We start from the raw sequence: 20,626 nt of genomic DNA, 5'->3' as shown, positions 1-20,626 counted from the left end.
ATTATTCAATAAATATTATGCATTCCATGAAAACTGTATAAATGTATAGAATATATTTATAATATTACATTTAACAATGTTTATGATTAGTGTTTTGATATATATTAAATGTTTTACATTCATAACAAATAAACAATAAATATTGTGCATCCCATGGAAAATATAAGTAGGCATCACAACATAATAATGTATATTTACAATATTACATTTAGCAGTGTAATTAGTTTATTGGTGTTTTTAAAAATTTTGAAATTTATACAAAGACTTAAGTCTAATTTATAAAAAAAAGGACAATTAATATTGTGCATCACATGGAAAATATATGTAGGCATCACAGCAATATAATGTATATTTATAATATTGCATTAAACTGTTAAAATTATACAAGTCTTATATTCATATAATAATTATGTAGTAAATATTGTTCATTCCATTGAAAATGTGATCCTTCCAAAAACGAATTTCGCACTGGTAAAACATCTGCTATTGCATTTCATATGCTGCTTAAAATAAATAAATAAATAAAATAAAGTAAAGTAGATACATGGATCCATTTGAATGGCTGTCAGTGGAGAAAGATGCCAGATGGTGCAGTTTCAGCATCTACCAGCAGGGGCTGACTGCCAAAGCTAACCTTGCAAAACTTTCCCACTTGGTTTTGGATGGCTAGCAGAATTTAATTAAAAAAGCAAACAGAAGATGATCAAAAACAAGGAATGCACAAAGAACAAGTCGTCCAAAACCAACAGGAGTGTATCTAATGGGGAGAGATGGAGTGTAGGGCCTAAAAAAGGAACGAGCTAAAAATAGATGTCACTTTGAATGGAATCCAGATGTGAGCAACATAAAGGGAACAGAGGTGAACTCTCTGTGTGTGTGTCTTTGTCCTTCATGAGTTCTCAGCTGGGCCGAACGAGAGGCCAGTGATCTCCGGTGGAGGGAAACGAGCCGCAGAACTGAAACGAGTCGAGTTGAAGGCTGCTGTTTTCTTCTGATGTTCCTCCATGGCTCCTTACAAAGCAGCTTTGCTATAAATACAGTCCTGCCCTGCTTATAGCTCATAACCGCAGCGCTCCAAACACACACTCTGCTATTAAAGACCTATTTTAAGGCCTTTGAAGCTTTGACATGGATACCAAAGAATGACTTAGAAACACAAAAAATGGACACACACACAAAAAATGGACACACACGCTAATTAGGAAGAGAAAAGCGCATATGGCTATAAAAACACACCCACGTTTGCTAGGACAAAGACGAGAGGAGCCACCGTCTGAGGCTGACACATAACGGCACAATTAAAAGAGAAGAGAGAGAAAGAAACACATTAAGAAAGACGCAGGTGGCGTGTTTACGCTGACACACGAACACAAGTGGTGCGCTGGAGAGCGGGGGACGAGGGGAAGTGCTGTAATTGCAGTAGATTAGCTGAAGGGAAGAGAAGAGAGGAGAACACGGCTCAGCTTCAGGAAACGGTCAGAACGGAGCACCACAACAATAGGCCCAAACACTCGCAAATGCCACAAAGTGCACAGAGCGAGCGAGGGAACGGCGACAGGAATGCAAAGAGGTGTGGTGTGGAGAAAACGACACAGTATGGGAATATACATGGTGGCCAACATTAGTATTTTCACCAGATAAAAAACGCTTTCAAGTCAGTTATTTCTATGTTTTGCTGTAGAGTGTCAGTAGGAAATATCAGATTACATTTCCAAACATTCATTTAGCCATTAATTGTAATAATCCAGTGAGATTTTTGAGATGTGATCTGATCATCATCAGTCTGTCTGGAATGACATGAAGAAACAGAACAAACTGAGACTAAATCCAGAAGAACTGTGTCTCCAAGACGCTTCAAGAAACCTCCTGCAAAGCTCCTGAGAAACTCTGCTCAAGTGCACCGAGGACAAAAACTGCTTTAAACACAAAGCATGCTCACAGCAAATGTTGATTTAGTTTAGTTAATAGAAGTTAATTGATAAAGAAAATCTATTTTTGACAGCATCTTCATTTTACAGCATTTATACACAAGTGCCTAAATCTTTTAACAGCACTGTAGCTTTGCAGGAGGTTTCTTGAAGCGTCTTGGAGACACAGTTCTTCTGGATTTAGTCTCAGTTTGTTCTGTTTCTTCATGTATTTTGTTTGTTTCTTATATGAATTAAAAAAGGAGATGTTAGGCAGAATAATGTGTCATTCACACACTCTTCCATATAGCTAATTAACTGGTAAATGAGAATTTCTTTTTCTGTCATCTCATTTTGTGTGCCAAATATTTTTTTTTGTATATAACGATTTTAATTACATAATATGATTTTTCAATATTTCACGATTACCTTTATGTATTTACTAGAATACGTATAACTCAATGCTTTAACTAAATGCCAAAGCTGAATAATCAACCTACTGATTAATCCTTATTAGTTTATTTTCTTATAGCACATTTCTACTGCCTCAAGAGCAGGTCAAAGTGCTGTACAATGCATTCAAGAAAACCAAACAAAGACAATAACAAACACAACATCTTAAAAAATAAAACATATATTACGTCTCTCCTAAATCAGACTCAAATCCCATAATATAAAAGTGCTTCTGATTAGCTGATTAATCATTCACATAATCGTTAGATTAATCGATTATCAAAATAATCATTTGTTGCAGAGAAAAATCACACTCAACTCTTTCTCTAGTTAGCAAACAGAGGTGCTTAAAGGTGCTGTGGAAAACCACACATAAACTGACAGACGTCTCAAGCTCATGACAGATGTCACTGGAATACGTGCCCTACCTGTCTCGCTGACTGTGTGAACAGCAGGAAAGAGTCAGGGGAGCGGCCCACGCCTAGCCCCAAACTGGCCAATCAGGAGCGCTCTCTGCATGTGACTCATTGTGCGGGTTCATGATTGCTGACATCTGGCTTGCCAACATGTGTTAGAGGGCCTTTGAGAGGAGGACATGTGGTTGAATTTAACAAAATGGTGGGAGTTAGCTAAACAGCTAAGAGAAATGACTCACAGCGCCACATAAGTCTGTTTTCTTCTGAGTATTCTCTATAAAATCTTGTGCTAGTTGCTGGGTTTTGGAAAATAGCAGGTCATTAGTTAATGGCACCAGCTACATGTTTCAGAAACCACTGTAACCCTACATTAAGACTAGCTTCTACCTGGTTTGTTGCTGGTCCAAGACGGTTTAGACGTTTGCCAGTTTGTTAACTAAAACTAAAAATATATATATAAAAATGCTTTTGATAATGACTTTAATTGGCTTTTAAATCACATAAATATTAGATGAAAACTTAAAGAAACTTGAAAAACTAAAATATCGTATTGGCAACTAACTGAAATAAATAAGTTGCCTGAAAGTTGATTACCAAAGCGAAAACTGAAATAAAAATTAAAGCTAATAATAATGAATAAAAATGGTAAAAACACACATTTATTAAAACTAAATTAAATTTGAAAATATATAAATAAAAGGTAATTCAAATTATTAATCATACACTTATGAAAATTTACCATGGCTTTACTACAAATAAAACCAAAAGACATGGGTACTATAGTTAAACCATAGTTTAACCATATAGTATTTATAATAAAACCATTACCATAATGGTAATCAAAATGCCAAAAAAACATGGTCACCACACTTTTACTACAATAAAACCATGGTTAGTTTTTGTAAAGGTAAAAATATGCTATATACACTGAACAAAATGATAAACGCAACACTTTTGTTTTTGCCACATTTTTCATGAGCTGAACTCAAAGATCTAAGACTTCTTCTATGTACACAAAAGGCCTATTTCTCTCAAATATTGTTCACAAATCTGTCTAAATCTGTGTTAGTGAGCACTTCTCCTTTGCCGAGATAATCCATCCACCTCACAGGTGTGGCATATCAAGATGCTGATTAGACAGCATGATTATTGCACAGGTGTGCCTTAGGCTGGACACAATAACCGACATTTTAATGTTTACTGAAAAAAATGCATGCAATAAGACCAAAAACATGCACTAGGAAAGTCAATATGGTCAATTTTGATTTCACGTTGACTTGAGGTCTCCCGAGCTATGAAACAGCAACGTCAGAGCAATGAAACTGTCCTCGGGGCCCAACAAGAACGAATGAGGGAATGAAGAGAGAGTGAGAAGGTGTGGGTGCTGAGAAAATGACAGAAACTGTATGAGAGGAAAAGAGCAAGCTGGAAATGTGGAGGGAAAAAAATGCAAGATTGAAAGAAAATGAAAGAGAGCAGAAGAGACAGGATGACAGTAAAAGGGAGAGATGTGTGAAAGGTTGTTGGAAATAGGCCGGCATTTGACAGACCGGGGGGGGGGGGGGGGGGGGGGAGTGTTTGGAGGGTAGAGACTGCAGTCGAGAATTGAACTCACAGCTTGTACCGAGTTTGACCTTTTCGTGAAAGTGGAGAGCACACAAAAAATAGACTTTCTTTTTTCTGCCCCCTTTAACAAACAGCCTCCTTCTGGAGCGAACAGGTCCACAAAGGGTACAGGAAACAGATTTATTGAATGAAAAAAGAAACACACTTTTACAGACAATGAGACGTAAGAGTCTGTTAGAGAGGATAAATCACAGACGTCCTGTATATCTGTGTGAGAGGAGGAGTCGGGCACAGATAGACGGATATAAACACGCACACATACACACGCAGTGGGCCTGTCCTTTTCAGCGGAGGCCGTCATTATAGTAATTGGAGGGTAGAGAGATGTGCTAGGCAGGCAGTCCCTTTCTCTCTCTCTCTGTAGCTTTGCCATCCTCAGCGCATTGGACTTATTCACATATAAATGCACAAACCCTCTAAGTCAGCTGAACTTTCATTTGGCCTCTGATCAATTTCAGCTTTAATTTGCTGTTTGATCTGCACTTTATATTTTTATTTTTCATTTTAGTTTGAGTTAAAAGTTTTGGTAATTTTGTTCCATGCTTAATAATCCCATTTCTTTTTATTTTGTTTTATTTATTTTTCATTTTATTTTTGTTATAGTAATGTTACTATGCCATGTTAAACTTATTTGCTGCTCAAAAAACTATTACTATTATTATTATTATGTTGAAAACAGTCTATTTTTTCAGGTTTCTTTGATGAATAGAAAGTTCAAAAGAACAGCATTTATCTGAAATAGAAATCTTTTGTAACATTTTACATTTTGTAACTTTTGTACATTTAAGTGTAATTTTTTAAGCCTTTATTAAAATTTATCTTTAACTATATATATATATAACCTTTCAATTTAATTTCAGTTTTAGTAATTTTAGTATATCAAATTAAACTTATTTCAGTTAGTTGACAAGTCACTATTTTTTATTTTTTTTTAAAGTTGAATTTTTTCATCTAATATTTATATTTTATTTCAGCTAAAAGCAATTTTTAATAGTGCATTGATACAATTCCTCAAGTTAGAGCGAGTTTCCTTTGGCTTGCAGTGAAATTCTTTAATTTTCTGTTTGACCTGCTCTTTATATTTCAGTTTACATTTTCATTTATTTTCAATTTTGTTATGTTTTTTTTCATTTGTTTTAGTTTTTTCTGGTTTAGATTTAATTAATTATTATTTCACTTTTAGCTCGTTCATGTTGTATGTTCAGATAATTATAATTTAAGTTTTTTAAGTTAAGTTTATCATACAATATTTCCATTTTATTTTCCTCCCCCCATATTTCGATTACTGAAAGTGATTTTGAATAGATTTAGTTTGTGCACTCATAGCATACTAAGTCTGCAGGAGTTTCCTCAAGTCTTTAATGTTCAGTTTGACCTGCTCTGGTTCTCTTTCTCGATTGCTCTGCTGTGGAAAGCTACGGGTGGGGCCTGTGACTCCCCTTTCAACTCAGAGCTGATTTTCAGGGTGAAGACAACAGTTTAACGTCTGCCAATATAAGTCACAGCACTTTGATAATGAACAGAGGGGGAGAAATGGGAATGAAAGACATTTAGTTGTAAGAAAGACACGCGTTTACTTGTGAATCCCCGGTGACTTTAAGATGGAGATAATTGTGGAGGAGGGGACTTAAAGGGCTGTGGGTGTGGAAAGTAGTGGGTAAATATTATCTCTGCTGCGATCCAGCTCTCCACCTCCAACCACACACACACACACACACACACACACACACACACTCTAAATCCCTCAGACTGCCAGTCTAAGCACTCTGCACGCTCACACACATAAACTTTAAACTGCACTCTGATGCTTTGCCTGCTTTTCAGTCTTTCATCCTCCCTGAAAAGCGTATGTGTGCCGCTCAGGCCTACTGCTTTCGTGGTTTAGGGCCCAAACGTAGTCACACATGACCTGAAACAGTAGTTAAACACACACTGTGTACTTTTCTGTTCTTTCTGGACTTTCTTTGACGTCTTTCTCTCTCTCTCTCTCTCTAAAGCCATTTCCTGTCCATTTAAGGCTGTGTTCCCAGCCGCTGTGCTCCCTACTGAGGGCTTAAAAGGAGATGCTATCAGTTCATGTGTGTACATATAAAATCATGCCTACTGCTTGATGTTTATTGTAGTTGTTTGTTTGATTATCAGCTGTGATTTGGATTAAAACAGGAAAAGACTTAGTGGCAAATTTACTAAATAGTTGTGCCACTTTTGCATGCAGTTTATCATTAACCACCAGTAATCTAGTCGTTAAGCTTTAATTTACAGTTTTTTTCAACTGCTTACACACAAAATCTTTACTTGTCACACAATTTCTGAAAGCTGACACTCAAACAGCAGAAGCACACACCAAATCTGCAAAACCAGACACCAATTTTCAGCCTTTGACTCAGTTTTCAATTTCATAAAACACTTTTTGCAAAACACAACACACAATTATGTAACACACAAATCTAACAGGAATTAATATTATGGCTAATGTTTGCTTTTGAGATGTGTTTGTGATATTTTGAATGCATTGCTTCGTTTTGCAAGAGATGTGAGGCATTTTGCATGTTGTGTGCAATTCTTGGATTTGTGTGTAAAGTTTTGAAATTAAGAGGCAAAGTTTTGAAAATGTGTGTAAGCAGTTGAAAAAAACTGTAAGCCATGCAATTCATGTTATGCATCTCCTTTAAATATAAACTACTGTTCAAAAGTTTAGGGTCAGTAATGTCCTTTATTTGAAATAAATGAATACTTTTATTCAGCAAGCACACATTAAATTGATCAAAAGTGACAGTAAAGACATTTATAATGCTACAACAAGTTGTTCTGAACTTTTATTCATTAAAAAGTCCTAAAAAATCCTTAAAATCACAAGAATAAATTAAATTGTAAAACACATTTAAATAGAAAACCGTTCATTTAAATAAATTCATGATATTACTGTTTTTATTGTTGTATATTTTTGATCAAATTAATGCAAGACACTTCAAAAACATTACACAATCTTACACACCCCAGTGTGAATTATGCTTATTTAAATAGTCAATAAATAGTAAATAGTCAATACTATTTACCTGGTACAATTAACTTTGAGATATTACGTTAAATTGAGTTTCATTTAAAAAAAGACGTTTGTGTACATTTTCTATTGATCTTTATAGAAGTAATTCATCAAATGACGGAGAAGAGTGTTATAACAGGGCATGCATCCAGACATGTGGTGTAGACTAGAGCTCTTTCTGCATCTTAAAGAGCCGATTCAGATATCTGGACTACAGTAGTGAAGTGATGTTTTACAATCTCAGCAGAGTATGCCAGATCACGGTAGTCTGCTGCATTCTTAACAACCTTTTATTCTGAACTGGCCTGCAACTGGAGTACAAATTGCAATCAATGTTAATTTTGAGAATGTGACTATAGTGCAAATACACCACAAGAATCAGTATCTTAAACCATATTTTTGTATAAGAACATTTGCAAATGCTTAAATCAGGACGTACAGTATTTACGTGAGAATTGTGAAAATAAGCTTTCAGAGCGTTTTACTGCAAGTCCACAAGTTTCTTACCCAACTGTCAAATTGCTTTTCTCCTATTTTAAGTATAAACCTCACTAAATGTTGTTAAATGCATGCTAAAAATAATAAAAAAATACTTTTCCAGTGAGGAAAGGAAAGTACACACAATTCAAATGATGTTATCTGAAATCAAGTCTTATAATATTAAGCAATTTTGCTTCTCAAGTAAATGCATTTTTATGGATGCTTCTTGGGAAAGACACAAATACTGATGAAGAGTAACAGCACTGTTGCACAACTTGTTCTTAGTGAATTCCCCTCAGAGAAAGCATTAGAGAAGTAAAGAGTGAAAACATCGTGAGAAAGGAAGAACGGACACAAATGGAGCGAGTGCAAATGATTAGGGATGAAAGCTCTTTACCATAAAGACCTATAAAACCACACAGTAATGTGATATCTCAGTAAATTCAAAGCAGAAATCACATCTCTTATCTGAAATCTGCATGGAGAATGAAGGGAGGGGTCGACTAAAGAAAAGAAGAAAGAGATAGACGGATAAAGATAGGAGGAGTACCATACAAACTGTTTTGTTTGGTCACTAGATACTCACCATTATATTTAACAGTCTTGCGTGGGACGGGGTTCCAGTTGACGCAAATCCCCTTTTCAAAGCCGATCACGAACATCACGAGAAAAACTTTCGCACACCCCATTTCTCTGCTCACACTCCTTTTATAACGCAGATTCTGATTGGACGAGAAGCGAGGGTTCTGATTGGATAACGAGGCTCCAGATGCACACAGCGGCTCCTGTCAGGGGAGATAATAAAAAAACAAACAGAAACAAAAGAGATTAGGAGACACTCTCCAAAGTCCCTAAAGCAGCGGTGGGCAAAAATCAAGTTTTCCACATTAAGTGAGGGGCCGCATAATATGAAGCTTTGATTTATTTTAATTGTTTTTCTAAATTGACACTCACTTACTACTGTACTATGTATACTTGTACCTACATGGCAGCTCTATTCTTGTACCATCTCTACCTATTTTTATGAGCACTTTATGACACAGAGATAAGTTGCATCAGTGTGCAAATCAATTAATGTAAGACACATTTGATCATTTCATTCAGAAATAATGTAAAATAAACGAAACGTTTACAAACATTAGAAACATGGTTTTATATTCTCTACACTCCACAAACAAGCCTGTAAATCTAGCAGTGTCCAGAATAGAAACAAAGAACGAAAACATAAGTAAAAAACAAACACAAATTATAGTGGCATTCACCATAAACATATATTATAATCGCCCAAAGCGAAACTGAAACTAGCGGCGTGTTTGCTGGTAAATGCACAATACAAACTCAAAACAAACTCACTTGCCTTTTCTCATTCATCACCAATCATAATGTGTGCGCTTTGCACTTGACCTTGATTGCTTTATATAAGTCGCCTTGGAAATCGCAGCACATTTCAGATGAAAAAACGCAATTTATAATCCAGAAAAACAGTACTATATCCATTGTCATAAAAATGTGTGTGGAAAACAGAAGAAAGCATATCTTTGTGAGATAAAATGACAAATTATTTCCATGTTTTCCCCACAAAATGACAGCACCGTGAGCAGGAGGATAACACTGGCACTTGTTCTGATGCTGGAAAGTCTTTTAATCATTTTTAAAACAGTTCCAATACAAGGCATTTTTTAAAACATGTAACTTATTTACAATGGTGCCAGTTTTGTAGTGTATATAGCTATTTTGACTTTTTACTTTGTATTTTCTTTTTTCTCAAAATTTAATGACTTTATTCTCAACATTTTTTCTAGACCTTTTTTCTTGAAATTTAACGAGTTTAATCTCGAAACATAATGCCTTTATTCTCTAAATTTAATGAGTTTAATCTCAACATTTTATTTAGGCATTTTTCTTAAAATGTAACGAGTTTAATCTCGTATTATAATGATTTTAATCTTGATATGTTTTTATTTTTTTCTATATTGCTTGCCTAATCCTCTTCCGTACAATCCTTAATGGACAACTTAATATGTAAACAACATTGTCTTTGTTTGTAAAACAATTTAAGACTAAGATATCCAGGAAACAGATATAAGAATATACTCTAGGCCTCAAAACTAGACACACAAACCTCAACAAATGTTAAAAAGCTGAGCTCTTTACATCACAGTACAACAAATACATAACAATAATGACAAAACAACAACAAAAAAGTTTAAATGAAGTCAGCAAACAGCAAAACATCAATAATCCTATATCAGTAATTTATTCATGCTGCAATGCATGCTGGGAACTCACAAATCCTCAAACTGTGTTTGACTAGTTGGGACAACATTTAGGGTAATTGTTGGTCTGGCAAGAGTTTTTATAAATGTGATTTGAAGAAAATAGCATTTTTTAGTCTTTGAGCATCAAAAGGTTTGATAAACTGGAAAATGTTTTATAGTGTTGGCAGACCAAAAGCCAAATTGCGGATGCTTGTCAGAGCTTGACAGCATCGATACAACTCGCCATCGTTTATGAAGAACATGTCATACGCGGAGGACAAGGCACGGACAAATGAGAGATGCGTTTGTAATTATAATTGGAGTCTGATGCATGATGCAAGGTTTCAAGGGAAAGAGCGGGGGGGGGGGGGGGGGGGGGGGTGAACGGTCCAGTCTGTTCAGTAAATGCAGTTTTCACACGTTTGCTCTAATCATCAACTCGCACCTGTTCCTCTCCATTAAAAAGGGAAATTAGGGCCTTGATAATATTTGCTGATTTGAGAGCAAACCCATTGACTTTTAAATGTGCGTCAAATGTCAAATAGTGTTTAGCGGCACAGATAACAATGTAAAGCCCTCTTTCTGCCTGCCCCGTGTTTTATCATTCAGTCTGAAAAGGTTGTGTGAATTTAAAAGTTCTCAATGATAAGCAAGCGTGGAGGAGCTGGATTGAGATGCGGACCAATCTCACAACCATTGATTTCTGTTTTTCTTTTTTCATTAGCATGAAAGAGAGAGCCAGAGACAGATAAGAGAAGTCAGAGATGGTGGTGATTTGCTCCAAATGAGTTGTCCATAATAGAGGGCTTGCAATATAGCAATTCGCTGACTCACATCTCCACTTGCATGGCAGTTTTTATTGGATCGATGCACCGTTGCTTATATCTGTGCTGTGGGGAGGGACTGGAGCGCGTCAGACTGTTGTGACATGTGCTGTCTGCTCGACTTTATAAAAACAGGTGGTTGTGTTCTCCGCACTTTTTCTTGCACGGCACTTCCAAGCTAAATATATGCTCTCTTTTACTGCTGTTCAAAAGTTTGGGATCAGTAAGATTTTTAATGTTTTTTTATGGAGTCTCTTATGCTAATCAAGGCTGTATTTATTTGATTCTATTGCAATTTCAAATAACAGTTTTCTATTTTAATATACTTTAAATTATAATTTATTCCTGTGAAGCAAAGCTGTATTTCCAGCATCATTAGTCCAGTTTTCAGCGTCACATGATCCTTCAGAAATCATTCTGATATTCTGATTTATAATCAATGTTGGAAACAGTTTTTGCTGCTTATTTTTTATTTATTTATTTTTTTGGAACCCGTGATGTTTTTTTTCAGGATTCTTTAATGAATAAAAAGTTAAAAAATAACAGTTTATTAAAAAAAAAAAAAAAAGTGTTACAATATACACTACTATTCAAAAGTTTGGGGCCAGTAAATTTTTTTTTCTTTTAAAGAAATTAATACTTTTATTCAGCAAGGATGTGTTAAATGGATGAGAAGTAATAGTAAAGACTTATATTGATAGAAAAGATTTCTATTTTGAATAAATGCTGTTCTTTTAAACTTTTTATTCATCAAAGAATCAAAGAAAAAAGTATCAAATTCCAAAAAAAATAAAAAAATAAAATTAAGCAGCACAACAGTTTCCACACTCATTATAAATCAGTATATTATTATGATTTCTGAAGATCATGTGACACAAGACTGGAGTAATGATGCTGAAAATACAGCTGCAGATCACAGAAATAAATTATATTTTAAAGTATATTGAAATAAGAAGCCAATATTAGAAATTGCAATAATATTTCACAATATTACTGTTTTTTCTGTATATTTGACCAAATAAATACAACCTTTATGAGCATATGAGATGCATATCTATACACACACATATAATTATTAACCATTTTTTAAAATATTAAATAGACATATTTATTTTAGAATAATGGTAATAATTAATAGTAATAAATATTATTCTTCAGCCACATAATAAGCCCTGTGATGCTGCTCACTAACAGATATCTGACTGTTACACTAAAGGCTCATATGATCATGTTTGACCTGCAGAGGGATTATGGGTAGAGCTCCAACAGCAGCGGAGCAAAGCAGACCTTGTGCTAAATCTCCGGAAAACTACCATTTCAACCCCCAAGAACAGAGAGTAAATCTCACTTGTCATGTGCGAAGGAACATTGCTGTTGGTGGACCATTTCATAAATGTAAAAAGCTATATTATATACCATATATAAGACTACATTTTCTACACTTTATAACTTACAGCATTAAGTAATGCTTAAACGATATCAAAAGGGACAATTCAATTAGCAAATTAGAAAAATGTGGTAACGCTTTACAATAAGGTTAATTAGTTAACAACATTAGTAAACATGAACTAATAATGAACAATACTTCTACAGCATTTATTAATCTTAATGTTCATTTCAACATTTACTAATGCATTATGAAAATCACAAATTGTGAACTAACATGAATAAGCAATGAACAACTGTATTTTCATTAACTAACATTAACAAAGATTAATAAATAGTGTAATAAATGCATTGTTCATTGTTTGTTCATCTTAGTTAACCAATGTTAACAAATGACGCCTTATTGTAAAGTGTTACCAAAAATGTATTATTTAAAATATTATAAAGTTTATAAATAGCAATAAATAGTGTACTTTGTTCAAAGGAAGTGAACCATGTGAAGATGAATGCATGCTCAAAGAGTATGTTTTGAAATGAACTCCTCCCTAAAGAAAACAAACTGCTTTTCTTCCGTCGTTTTTCATTCCTGCCCGGAAAAAGGCCACAGGTTGAGTGATGACCAGCTTTGTGAGTCTAAAGCGTTTCCCATCTCCTTCCAATCTGCTCTTGTCTTCCTGTCAATAATAAGCTCTTCTCCAGAACTAACAGCCAATCCCCATGTTCATCATCTAAACTAAAATAAGACCCTTTGAACTCTGACCTCCTGACCCCCGAGAGACAGCAGAGGTCAAGGCAACAGCACAGCCGTGAGATGAAGGTGGGCTGTGAACGAAACAACTCCACCCCTCAACATAAACACATCTTTCCAGTGTCAAGAGCTTCCTTCCATCCCTCGTTCCCCCATCGACTCTCCTTCAATGCAAGTTAAACAAAGGCCTTTGCATGTCACTGGCCGGTGATTTCCCAACATCCTGCCACTATCTTTACACCAACTCTTCCAGAAACTGACCACTCAACACCAGCTGCTCAACACTATCAACAGATCCTCAGAAAAGCACCCAGACTGCCTCTAAAAGTACACAGCATAAACAGAACGGAAACCTGCCTTCAGCATATGATCTATTTATTTCAGTATAAGATCAGATGGCACCAGTCAAAACACGGCAGCATGCTTTCATCCCCCAGAGTCACAGACCGGATCTCTTATAGCCACAGAAGCAGGGCAGTAGGTGGTAAGAGGAGCCAGCAAGCCTCTCAAGGCCTCTGTCCTGCCCCTTAAGACTGGTTTATGCTTGACGCATTCAGTCTGGCGTGAAGCACCTCAGCGGCACTGAGAGATGTTTACTCTATACATTTTCCCTTGTATTATTTTCCAAAACTACAGGCAATGATGTAGAGAAAATATCAGGTGAAGCGTACGTAAGCAGTAAACAGTTGAAATGTTGAAGTAGAAAGACATGCATGTAAAACATACTCCAATAATCTTTGCTTATTTTACATATTCGAAACATCATTTCTACAGTGTACACCGTTGTTTTTTTTAGTTTAGTAACATGCATTTAAATGCAAATTGATCTTAAATTTAGTCAACATCTTAAGGCTAAAATTTAAGTGCTTTGTTGTCTTACTGTATATATGACTAAGATTTTAGTTAAAATTATAGGTTCACTTAAATTTAAGTTATTTTAATTCTCATTCCTTAAACTCAATTTATACAAACAGGGAACATCAATAGCCTGTACATTATATACTGCAGATGTAAGCGTAGACAACAGGGTTTACACAGCCTTCGTTTGAGAATATTGTATACAAAGTGATCAGCTAACTAATTAACTGACTACATATGACAATTAGATGTATGTATATACCCATACACACACATTCATATATCAAACTCAAATGGCACTAAATTCAATTCTGAGTGGCACGGCACCTTGAAACAAACACCACTATAAAATATACTTCCATTCACAGTCTGCTTTCTGCAGGTGATAACAGCACAATGTTAATTGCGCCAGGCAAAGAGTTTTGTGAATTAGGCACAATCTATAATAAGCCTATAATTTACATATAAGAGAGGTGTGTTTGCACTGAAAAGAATGACAACGACTTCATTTAAATAACAAGGCAGAGCAACTGCATTTCACCTGCTTAAATTGTACTGCATATGTGAAATCAATAAGACATTTTGCACCGAAATGTTGCACACAAAACTGGTGCGACGCTTTAGTGAACTCCCCCCTCAGACTTTCAGAAAGAGTCTCAAGTCTGCAGTCTTGTGCTGATGAAAGTGTTGGGCTGAAGGTTTAATGCCGTTTGTTCTTTGTTTATGCCTTCGAGACGGCGCCTGCAGCCTGGCATGCATGCATTATGTGTGCTTTTTCGTAGAATAAAGTGTGAATGTTGTTTGGGTCGGACTGCATGTGTGCTGTAAGTGTGACTGATGATGTTAGAAGTGGGAGTGTGTGAACGAGTGGGAGGCTGACAGCTCCTGTGTGTGTTGAGTGATTGAGCGTGTGTGTCTGTTCTCGGACATCAACAAGCCGTGCGATGTTTCATTAGTGAATGAGCATAGAGGAAATCTTAATCATCAAATGGAGTTTGACAAGCTGCGGGCGCATCCCACTTCCTGTTCCCTTCCCATCCCTTCCTGTCACCGGGATCCCAACGGCCCTCGGCCCACAGAGCAAGAGCTCCTTGATCAAGGCCATCTTTGAATCTGGAAAAATTACAGCTCAATTACAGTTTAAACCGCTTAATTATCAACCCAAGAGAAGAACAGAAAGAAGGAGTGAAAGAAGAAGATGCCCTTCAGCATCATGTGTTCTCTTACTTTATACTTGTGTCTACAATTTTATATATATATATAATCTTTTTTGTTTTCATTCATGGGTGTTACTTCAACTTTAATGCTGCATTTTTTTAATTAAAAGTAACTTTTTTTTTATTTTGTTATATGAAAGTCATATAAAAAAATCTTGGAAAGCTATTAAATTATACCTCTAAAACAATTATTTTCAAATGTATTTACTAGTGCTGTCAAATGATTAATCGCATCCAAAATAAAGTTTTGTTTACATAATATACTGTGAATATTATGTATATATAAATACAAACATGCATGTACATATTTAAGAAAAATATGTTATATTTATATATTAAATATATTTATATATAATATAAAATATAAATATATAAATGTATATACATGTAAATATTTTCAAATTATACACTGTATGTGTGTGTATTTATATATACATAATAAATATACAGCACAGCACGCATATATTATGTAAACAAAATTTATACTGGATGTGATTAATTGCAATTAATCTTTGACAGCACTAATATTAATATATGTATAGATAGGCTTATTTTCCCTGATGTGCTTAAATCTTAATTTATAAAAACACTTCACGAAAATATGAATTTACACTTTTAGTTTATGAAAAATGATTTCAATATTACTGTGTGAAAATGATTTATATACATGTTTTTTTAAAACACAAATTACGACAGTAACATCATAGCTGTGGCAGCATTATTCCCCTAATAAAGCAAAATGTACATAACTATTATTTTCAGTGCAGAATACTAATAAACACAAATGTAATCTGTACATGACTTGACATAATCCTTATGTCTGTACAGTATATACACTGTAAGCCATTCTTAGTAGACAAATTAAATAGAGTTTGCTTAAAAGAGTGTGCTTTTTAAAAAAAAAGTCTACCATCACAAAAGTGCCTATAATGGAAGAAACACCCATATACTATAAAACCATCTCTTTTCTCCTCTCTTTAACACCATCTCTCTCTCTCTTTCATCATCTCTCTATAAACCTCTCTTTGAATACGGTCCATCTCTCTCTGACCTTGCTCTGTCAGTTTCTCTAATGATGAGGTTTAAGCACAAACTGTTGAGTGAGTGTGTGTTTGGGGTGTATGTGAGGGAGAGACAGACATTGGCAAACACTCACGTGTTTCCATGCCTCCTGTGCTTTGCTCCATGCCCTCCGGAGCAGAGGATACTGGGATACCCTCTCTGACCTGTCCTTAATGCTGCATGTGTTCCCAATTCAATCAGCTTCATTAACGACAACTCATTACCCAGCTGCTTTCACGTGTGTGTGTGTGTGTGTGTTTGTGTGTGCGTGCATCCATAGGTTGGATACAACAGAACAATAGCAATTAAGACAATACAAGGGCAACCACATGGTGTGCATACTGTCCCTCAGGGGTGTGCATACTGTCCCTTAAAGACACCGGTGATCAGCGAAGGAAATAGCTACTCGACAGGATTGGCTTTAACATTATGCAATAACGATTACGGTTATGTTCTACATTTATGATTTCAGCAATGACTGCTGGAGCGCATAATCATTTAAGCAGAGAACTGTAGCATGTTTGGAGAGCTGGCTGGGAGCCTGCAAGGAAAATTCTGTATTTTGTGTACAATATCTTACAGGGACACACTTGCATTAGTTCCTGTTATTGTGCAGGGCTGTAATATTTCTATACATATTTAAATATGCACAAATGTCTCAGGTTACAGATGTAACCCAGGTTCCCTGAAAGGAACGAGACGCTGCATCGAAACGCTGGGGGAACGCCTTCAGCAAGACCGCGCTCTGAATCACATGTGTAATCTGTCCAATGGAAGGGCGAGACGTCACGGGCGGATGACATGATTGACCGGGAAGCATAAAAGCACGTGCGGTGGAACCGGCGTTTGCTTCTAGGAATGAAGAAACCGCTTGCAGGGATGCCGGAAGTATGGCCTCGAGACGCAGCGTCTCGTTCCCTTTAGGGAACCAGGGTTACATACGTAACCTGAGACGTTCCCTTCCAGGAACTCGAGCTGCGTCAAAACGCTAGGGGAACGAGATGCCCACGCAAGATGCTTCCAAGTCCCTGCCCTGTGTGTGTCCCTCAGGAGCAAAATGAGGGCGAGAGAAAAAAGGCCACGAGTGGCTAAAGTGGGTGGGCCTGCGTCCCAAAGGCCAACTTCTGAGAAGTGAGTCTTGATCCCCGAGAAGGGGGAGAGCAGAGGACTCAAGTCTATGTAATAGCATCCTGATCCACCACATAGCATAAACTCTCTGGCCAGAACGGTGCTACCAGTAGTAGACTGACCTCGTCCCGGCGCACTCTCACCAGAATTCCTGGGGAAAGGCATTCAGACGAAGCCTCGGCCAATTCTTTACCATAGCATCCAGTCCCAGTGGAGCTGGATGACCCCGGGCCTCAGCCCCTGCCTCGACAGGATGTCTGCTCTCCATGGTGGTCTCTTAGGTCTGGGAGAAAATGTTTGAGTGCTCGAAGCACGGCCAGCATCTCCAGGCAGTTGACGTGCCATGTGAGATGGCGACCACTCCACAGACCGCAGACAGGGTGGCCACTCATGACCGCTCCCCAACCGGTGAGGGATGCATCCGTTGCTAGCACTACGCGGTGACTAGGAGCTCCCAGCACCAGGCCCTGAGACGAGAACCAAGGACGTCTCCACATGTCTAAGGCACGTAGGCATCGCCGCGTGACCTTGAATGCGAAGTGGGTTTCCCCTCGGGGAGAACCCCTTGGTTCTGAGCCACCACTGTAGCGGTTTCATGTACAGCAGGCCAATAGATATCACGTTGGACGCAGCTGCCATCAGATCCAGCAGTTTTTGAAACTGCTTGACAGTGAGTGACCGGCCTTCTTTCACTCTCTTGACTGACGTGAGGATCCACTCAATCCGAGCAGGGGACATGCGTGCCTACATCGTGGTCGGATCCCACACCACGCCTAGATAAGTGGTTCTTTGTACTGGAGAAAGCACACTTTTCTTGGCGTTCAGTCCCAACCCAAGCTCTTTATAGTGCGCGAGAACGACACCTCGATGTCGAATCGACAGCTGCTCCGATTGAGCTAGAATCAACCAATCGTTGATGTAAAAGTGCGGGGTGAGAGTGCAAGGCCAACGGGAAGAACCCGATATTGGTAAGCTTTGCTGGCTGGGTGTCCTGAAGTGGAGGACCGGCAGGAGACTGCCGAACCAGGAGCTCTAGAGACCCCCGCAGTGGTGGCGAGCTTCTCAGCTCCGCTACGTTTCCGGGCGGAAGAAACTGAGAGAAGCGTGCCCTGGAACACTGGCAAGGTTGGCAGACCGATCTCCTGAGGGCACTGAGGAGAGACGGGCACCGTGTAATGTGATGTACGCCGCTCTTCCCCAGAGGGGCCGGCCCTCAGAAGTCCTGGGTCATAGGGACGTTTCAGCCAAAGACTATCCAGCGAGAATGACGGTCCGCAGATCCACCTTCTGCTAGAAGCCTTTGGCCCGGGAGCGCAACTCTGACTCCAATATTATGGGGAGTACGAGAAATAATGCTCCCTAAATGAGGAGCTGGAACACGGTTGGGGCTGCTCCGCCCAGCAGCCCCTGTTGATCACCTCAACCTCCTCAGAGGAAGTGAGGTAAAGCATCGTGCTCTCACTCGAGAAATGTCCCAAGAGGCTCCTATACACACATATATGTATACATATATACACACATCTAACTTCTCCAAGTTAGATGAAATACATAATTTAATTCCACAAAATGAAATGCAGAAGGACAACCAGAAAGACAACCGCCTCGGCAACGCGTGCTGCAACAGCAAGCTCTCTCTCAAAGGGGGAAGAACCGCACCGCGGGCTTCCACGAGCAAGAGCACTAGATCTGGGGAATGCAGGACGAGATAGGGCGAACCCGTCTGCCAGATCCATGTTGCGATCCCCGTCCCCTCCCTCGAGAACTGACTATGCGTGCTATGCTCTCAAGCAGTCCACACACGGACTGTGTGTATCCCCAGCAGTGATATAACGTTTGCAGGTAGGAACATACAGCCTGTAATGCAATCTGCTCTCGCCCAAGTGCTTGCACACATTGTGGAGCTTATTTCAAGTGATTGTGCTTAGGGACAAACAACACTAAATAAGACTCACAACACAGATCGACAGACACACACATAGAGTAGCGGTTGCTGAATGACAAAAAGCAAACGCCGGTTCTACCGCACATGCTTTTATGCTTCCTGGTTGATTACGTCACCTCGCCCTTCCATTGGACAGATTACACATGTGATTCAGAGCGCGGTCTTGCTGAAGACGTTCCCCTAGCGTTTCGATGCAGCTCGAGTTCCTGGAAGGGAATCCCCGCCACCACATTAGTCACAACATGACCTGCAAAACATGACAGCGCAACTAGTGGGCGTGAAGAGAAGTCATACTGATTTAGTACGGTATTTTGGCCAATTTGTACAATTTTTTAAATGGTGGATGGATAGATAGATAGATAGATAGACAGACAGACAGACAGACAGACAGACAGATAGATAGATGCAAATCAATAAGCTGGTCTAGATTGTATCTGTACATCTGTGTCTGAGTGTGTGTGTGTGTGTGTGTGTGTGAGAATCCTCTCGGTCCATTGCTACAGCTGTGTTTTACTCAGCTTGATCACTTCTGTATGTTAATAGTCTGTAAGTGCAGGATGCCCACTGCTCTCACTCAGAGGTTAATTGTCCTGCAGGCCTCCACCCATTCTGCAGTTCCTGACAGCTGGAGCTCCTGGGGCCAGAGGTGTGCAGAGGTGGAGAGGCTATTTGTGTCCTCTCTCATTGACCTCTACGTCTTTCAGCTAGAATAAGTGAAAGCCGAGAGAGAAGGAGAGGAGAGAAGGCCACGACGCACTGTAGTGTTTCCTTTTAGCAGAGTTAATGGAAAGTCATGCAGTGCTCTGCAATTGTCTGTTTGATACTAAACTGACACCTTCATTCCCAGTGTTGGGGAGTAACTAGCTACATGTAACGCAATTACATAATTTAATTACTAAATAAAAGTAAATGTAATCAGTTACAGTTACTAAGAAAAAAATGTGCAATTAAATTACAGTTACTTATGAAAATGTTATTACGATTACAAAGGGGGTTACATCCTAATCCTTTTTTTTACATACATACAGATTTAATTGATTTCTTTCCAAAATTGCATTGACTGCTCTAAAATATGAGACACCATTGTTTCAGGAGTTTAGGCCACAGAATAGGACACATGCTTATTTGATAACTGTCTTATTTCCTATTTGGGTTTATGTATATGCTTTATTTTTAAGATTGACTGTTTTTTCCAAGGCATTGTTAGAAGTCAGTGTTTCCTGTCATAGTTATGCAAAGATTTGATTTCAAAAACAGAATTATATCCATTAAAATATT

The 20,626-nt window shown here is 37.9% G+C and overlaps 1 protein-coding gene across 1 annotated transcript in view; it reads right to left on the bottom strand.

Annotated features, from left to right (window-relative positions):
- Positions 1 to 20,626, bottom strand: part of LOC306870144 (semaphorin-4C-like) — a 77,980-nt gene that overhangs the window by 25,460 nt on the left and 31,894 nt on the right. Inside the window, exon 2 of the mRNA XM_079417249.1 lies at positions 8,512 to 8,710. Within this exon, the coding sequence (XP_079273375.1) occupies positions 8,512 to 8,614 (103 nt within the window). The 5' untranslated portion in view covers positions 8,615 to 8,710. The remainder of the gene's footprint in view (positions 1 to 8,511; positions 8,711 to 20,626) is intronic.

Source organism: Barbus barbus (genome assembly GCF_936440315.1).
Source record: "Barbus barbus genome assembly, chromosome: 5".
NCBI classification, from domain to species: domain Eukaryota; kingdom Metazoa; phylum Chordata; class Actinopteri; order Cypriniformes; family Cyprinidae; genus Barbus; species Barbus barbus.
The sequence above is the reverse complement of the archived record's forward strand: the minus strand, read 5'-3'. Positions and strand labels throughout refer to the sequence as shown.